Source organism: Zingiber officinale, chromosome 6A, assembly GCF_018446385.1.
Source record: "Zingiber officinale cultivar Zhangliang chromosome 6A, Zo_v1.1, whole genome shotgun sequence".
Taxonomy (NCBI): Eukaryota; Viridiplantae; Streptophyta; class Magnoliopsida; order Zingiberales; family Zingiberaceae; genus Zingiber; species Zingiber officinale.
This window is the reverse complement of record NC_055997.1, coordinates 141,533,501-141,539,717: the sequence shown is the minus strand read 5'-3', so window position 1 is coordinate 141,539,717 and position 6,217 is coordinate 141,533,501. Positions and strand designations below refer to the sequence as shown.

Here is a 6,217-nt window from a genome sequence, read left to right as displayed (position 1 = left end):
AACGATTATCAGTTTCTTATATTTCTACAGATAATCAAATTACTGATATCTTTACTAAGCCATTTTCTAAATAATATTTCAACAAGGTAGCAAACAAATTCAAAGTCAGAGATTTCCTATTGAATTTGTTAGGAGGTAAAAGAGAATCATTCAATATGATTACACCAAATAAAATTAGGACCTATTAATTATTCCTTTCATTTATTACTCTGTTAATTAACGAAGTCTTATAATATTTATTTTATTTATTACTTTGTTAATTGACAAAGTCTTATAATGTATCTATATATTGTCCTTTTATAGATAAACCAAATCAATCAACAATTTTATTATTTCAACTCATTTCTATCCAATCTTATTTCTTTCAGACTAAAGTTTGCTTAGTAGCAAATTTAATTGACTTGGAGGGAGATGAACAATGCTGAATGGGCGTTGAAGAAGAGCAACTACTCTTGTTTGGAAGAAGAGGTTGATGGAAAAAATAGGAAAAAGAGAGGCTAGAAGAGGGAAGCTAGGATCATAAACTAGCCTAGCTGAGTTTTGGGGTATTCAAGCTTGTTTGATAAGGTAACTGAGCCGAGCCGAGCCGAGCCGAGCCGAGCTTAAAATGAACCAAACTTTTGAAATGATTATTCAAGCTTGGCTTGGTTTATTTTTTATGAGCTTGAGCTTGTTTGAAGCTTGGCTTGAGCTTGTTTGAAGCTTGGCTTGAGCTTGGTTCGTTTAGATATTATCGATCTTTCAATTCAAGCTTGGCTTAAGCTTGATTCGAGCTTGGCTTGAGCTTGGTTCGATCTTGGTTCATTTAGATGTTATTGACCTCTCAATTCAAGCTTGCTTTATTGTTTGAAACTTTTAGTTGTTTGATTAGTTATTGAGCTTGATAATTTAAACTTATTTGTTTATTTTATTTTATTATTTATTTAGCATATTAAAAAGAGTTTTATTAATAAATATGGTCATAAACATTGTTCATAAATGTTGTTCACGAACATTGTTTATGAACTTTTTTCACCAACATTAACGAGTTGAACACATATGTGTTCAAACTTATTTGTTTAATTTAATGAGATGTTCAAGCGTGTTTGTTTAATTAATCTTGTGTATATTGCACGAATATAAACATACTCTTACCAACCTTGTTCACGAGCACTTGGTTCATTTACTGCCTTAAGGGCAATGGCTAAGAAGGAGAAAAAAGGTGAAATTAGAGACAAACTGCTGGTAACTGCTTGAAAAGAGCAACACTTTGTGGAATGAAAGTAATGTGGATGCCTTTGTTGGACGCCACTATAATCGGAAGAAAATTATCAGCTTGGAATAAATCCGCTACTACCTAATTAGCTACTGGAATAAATCTTCTACTGCCTAAATTGCCAGTTTGGAATAAATCTGCTATGACCTAGTTAGTTGCTGGAATAAATCTGCTACTGTTCAAATTGTGCTACTGTCAAAATTTGCTACTATTATAAGAAGAAATAAATAAGGGTCTTTCTATTTTTGATTCATTGTTTCCTTGAATAGTCTATGTAATTGACTCCTTATACAAGGAGTGTTATTATCAATGAAGAGTGGGGGGGGGGAGGGGGGGGGATTGAGTAATTTAGACTCTGTTTAGGACGAGTCTTTTCCCTCTAAGTAATTTGGACTCTATTTAGGATGAGTCTTTCCTCCTCCCATCCCCCTTATGTGTAGCATAACCAAGTACTGATCCAGATCACACCTTGTGTCTCGATCCTGTACTCAGCGCCATAACAACTTGGTATCAGAGCTGATCATGGGTGACACAGATCCTATCACATCCAAACTTGATGCCTTCATAGAAAAACTAATCTCACAATAGCAAGTTTTCATGGAGTAGATCACCTTCTGCCAGCGAGGACTAGAGCAGATGACAAAGTTATCTAGTACTGTTTAAGAGACAAGACAACAACCAATGCCCACCACAAACAACCCTACTACCATGGAGTGTGGCCCTTCCAAAGCCTCGGAGGTCAGACTTGAACCACCAATTAGTAGCACCCTGGTTCCACGGTACTCGAAGGTGGAGTTCCCTGCCTATTCTGGAGAAGGCGATCCACTGGGCTGGATTAAAAGGTGTGAAAAATGCTTTGCTAACCAAAGGACCACAGAAACTAACAAGGTTGGCTTTGTTACCTTCCACTTGGTAGGGGAAGCCCAACTTTGGTTTGATCAGATGAACAGGAAGAACCTAATATGACTTGGAAGCAATTCAAAAATCATTGTCATATCCGCTTTGGGACGCCTATGAGCAACAACCCTCTGGGAGAGCTAGCAAATCTGAAGTAGACAGGCTCGGTAGAAGACTACCAACAACAGTTCCAGCCCCACCTTGCCTAGACCTCAGACCTCTGACTGCAACAACAGGTTGACTTGTTCACTGCAGGGTTAGTCGAAGATCTCCGTATCGACATCGAACTGTAGAAGCCTGAAAATCTGGGCATTAGAATGAATATGGCCAGGGCATTAGAATTTAGAAAGGAAGTCGTATTCTATCATGGAGGGGGTTGCTGCGCGTAAATTGGGGCGGGACCACAATTAAGCTCAACACCAGCAGTGGAGGCCCTCCTTTGGTGAAGACCAAGACAACGGGGGGCATCAATAAGGACGCTCCACCTGTTTCATTCTTCAAGCGTCCAACCTGTGCCGAGATGGCAAAACGGGGAACCACGGGCTTCTGTTTTAACTGTGATAAGTCCTACTCCACGAGTCACAAGTGTAAATGCTTGTTTTGAATTGAAGTGTCTGATGATGACAGAGAAGGTGAGGAAGAGGTGGAAGTGAATTTGAAAATTTCCCTCCATGCTATTAGTGGCGTTATATCCCGATTTCGAGCTTGGGGACAAGCTCAGCATCGAGGAGGGAAGTAATGATGTGGACACTTTTGTTGGATGCCACTATAATCGGAAGCAAATTACCAGTTTGGAATAAATCTCCTACTATCTAATTAGCTACTAGAATAAATATGCTATTATCTAAATTGTTAGTTTGGAATAAATCTACTACTATTTAATTAGCTGCTGGAATCTACTACTATCTAAATTCTGCTACTGTCAAAATTTACTATTGCTATAAGTAGAAATAAATGAAGGGGGCGGCATTGGAGAGAGGAGAGAGGGTGTTCAAAGAGAAAGGAGAGAGGGGGTGTTAAATGGAGGGTGTTCAAAGAGAGAGGAGAGAGGGTATTGTTTGGATACGAAACAAGGGGTGTATAGCAATAGCAAATTTACACGAAACAAGGGGCGAATACATATTTTTCGTGATATAATACCGCCGATGCCGCCCCTTGTTTCGTGGAAATCACCCCTCTATATTTGAATTTTTGGATTCGCCACTGTACCCACTCACAAGAGAGAGGAGAGAGGGTGTTCAAAGGTTTGAACATCTTTGAACACTCTCTCTCTTAATTTTTTAATATTTTTTTTTTAAATTATAAATTTTTAATATTATTTTTAAAAACTAATAAAAGGGATGAATAAGTGGGTAGTGGACCCATAAATAATGAATGTTAATGTTAAAAGGTATGTGAGTAAAAGGGATATATTATTATAATAAATATATGGTAGTGAATTTTATATTTTTGATGAGGTGATAAATATTATAATGAGATGCTCTAAGAGATGAGAGTTCGGTTGATGAATGAAGGAAGCAAAGGAAAAAGGAGACGAAAGAAAATTATTGTTGGTCTTAGTAAAATAGGAAAAGAATTAAAGATTAGGAATTTTAGAGGAGAAAAAATTGGAAAAAATAAATAGAAGATAGATAAAAATAAATAAAGAAAATAGAAAATAAAGCGACTTGAAAAAGAAAACAAACAGTTGAAAGAATAACATGCGTTAGATCTGATGGAGAAGGCAAGAGTAACATGTGGCGTTGAGGTTGTAACTTGTAAGAAGCTTGATTACATCGGAACAGTAGTATAGAAAAAATTACAAAAGAAACAAAAACAAAACATGAACTATAAATATAATATAATTAGAATTAAAAAAAACATAGGATAAAATGGCTCTGATACCGTATTTGAAACATAGAAATATAAAAATACATAAACGAAAAGAAAGAATATAGAAAAAAATAAAGAAACACATAAACGAAAAGAAATAATATAGAAAAAAAATAAAGAGAAGAACAATTGAAATCAATTTATAATTATCATCTTAGTTCCGAAAAGCAATTTAACCAATTTCTACATACATAAAATCTTTTTCCAATAAATCAAACTCAAGAAAAACACAACCAATAAATCCCATTTATTGGATTTATATGTGGTAGCAATATCTGCATGATGTTAATTACGATCTTTACATGCAAAGATATCGAATCGGTGAAATAATATCCATCAGGATTATCAAAAGTTTGATCACGTGGTTCTGGATTAAAACCAGCTAAACTGTTGCTGCTGTTTTGTAACTTGAAGACCTCAAGCCCGTTTAAAATTGCATCGTAGTAGTGTGGTCGCGAGTCGACCTGTGGATGAAGGGCAACCCACATGTCCATCTGCCCACTTCCTGTTGTACTCACCATGTAATCCCTGAATGTTGCAACACCGATACCGCCACTCCAAGCAATAACATCCGCGGATTCCTCCGCTGTCTGGTTATTAATGAAGATTTCAAAAACTCTTTGTTTCCTCGTGGTTATGGGATATTGGATCTCACAAAAATGAAACCGGACAAGGTAGCTGAAGCCAGCATCTACTTGAAGAATCCATGTAAGATTGTACTGCAAATTCATTGATGCGTCTGGACCCATTGACCTTGCTGTCGCGTAGACTTCAGTTGGCGCAATGTAAGATGGAACGTCAGGGGCGTATCTGATGCTAACATTTGTATCTTTAGAAAATGTCACACCAGAAGAAGCGCCAAAAAGATAAAGTGTATCATCTTCCCAAAACCTGGAAAATTCCCCAATGGGAGGGGCGATTGCTTGGCCACCCACGTTGAGCCGGTACACAGTTTCGATTGCTGATTCTGGATGGATCTCTTTCAATATGGGATAGGCATAACCATCAGTATTGATAAGCACAGCATTGCCGGAGTTAAAGATGTCAGGGATTGGCACAATCTCGACGCCGTTTATAAAGGCATAAGAATTGTTATGAGCGGGGGAGGGGGAGAAGGTGAGGTTTAGGACGCCGGTGGAGACATTGAGGGAAAATTCACGGGTAAAGTAGTCATAATTTAAATTATTAGCAACAAGAGAAGCACTAAAATTGTGGAGGAGGGTGTAAGTGCCAGCTGTGACAGAGAAGAAGGCATCGCCAGAGGTGTAGTTGTCGTTGTCGTAATTGGAAGGGTAGAAATAGAGGCGGAGGAATACCCGACCGCCGACGGCGAGAGGGAAATTGTAGGAAAAAGGGGAAGTGAAGACCCGAGCCGTCAAGTACGGGACTCGAGGCACCGACGAACCTTGCTGTGTAGCTTTGACGCTATGGCCGCTCAAAGGGAGGGAGAAGTTGAAATCGGAGTCGGGGGTCCAATCCCTTCCATCGAGGTCGGAGCCCGGTTGAGAAGCTCCGCAACTGAGGAGGATCGCGGAGTCATTATCAGCAGCTAAGATGGCCGGAGCCACCGACAAGATTATCAAAGAAGCGCAGACGAGGGCGCAATTAGGGAGAACCACAGGATTCTTCATGGGAAAAAGCTCGCTCGAACCTTGGCAAGATTCGGTTTTTCCACCACTAGAAAATTTCAAAAGAAAGGGGTTTTGGGAGAATCGCAGATACTGTGAAACAAGAGGAGGAACGAATAACGATGGTAAGCCTATACCGGAAAGGCAAAATCACAAGCAAAAAAGAACACCGAAAACAGAAAAGCAGAAAACCTGATCAAATGCAGCAGACGGATCGAGTATAGAGGGCCTCCGACTCCGATCGTAGAACTCTCAGCGTGAAGCGTTTTGGCGGCTCAGTGCTCGCCTATATTGTATTATTATATTATATTATTCGACATGGAATCTTATAGTGATCCCAACGCGTCAAGGCAGGCCCATGCTGTTAAATTCCAAAGTTGGATGTCAATTATAGTCAAAATAATTGCATAACTTGTTTTAATTTAATTGGACGACGGGCAGGGAAGGCTGGGAGGGTAGACTTGTTTTGTACATAAAAATTTACTGGGCGAGATATTTTACTAGGAAATAATAATAATAATAATATTAATAATAATAATAATAATAAATATAAAAATAAAATTAT

At 38.4% G+C, this 6,217-nt stretch overlaps 1 protein-coding gene across 1 annotated transcript; it reads right to left on the bottom strand.

Annotated features, from left to right (window-relative positions):
• Positions 1–4,212: 4,212 nt before the first annotated feature.
• On the bottom strand, positions 4,213–5,942 carry LOC121998386 (receptor-like protein kinase FERONIA). The gene is made up of 2 exons (XM_042553309.1): positions 5,845–5,942; positions 4,213–5,745 (listed from the first exon to the last, which is right to left on the bottom strand). The coding sequence occupies exon 2, from the start codon at positions 5,653–5,655 to the stop codon at positions 4,243–4,245; it is 1,413 nt and encodes a 470-aa protein (XP_042409243.1). The 5' UTR covers positions 5,656–5,745; positions 5,845–5,942; the 3' UTR covers positions 4,213–4,242.
• Between the last annotated feature and the right edge of the window lie 275 nt (positions 5,943–6,217).

Excerpts from the sequence above, each read along its gene's own strand:
- LOC121998386 (XM_042553309.1), bottom strand. The coding sequence starts at position 5,655 with ATGAAGAATCCTGTGGTTCTCCCTAATTGCGCCCTCGTCTGCGCTTCT.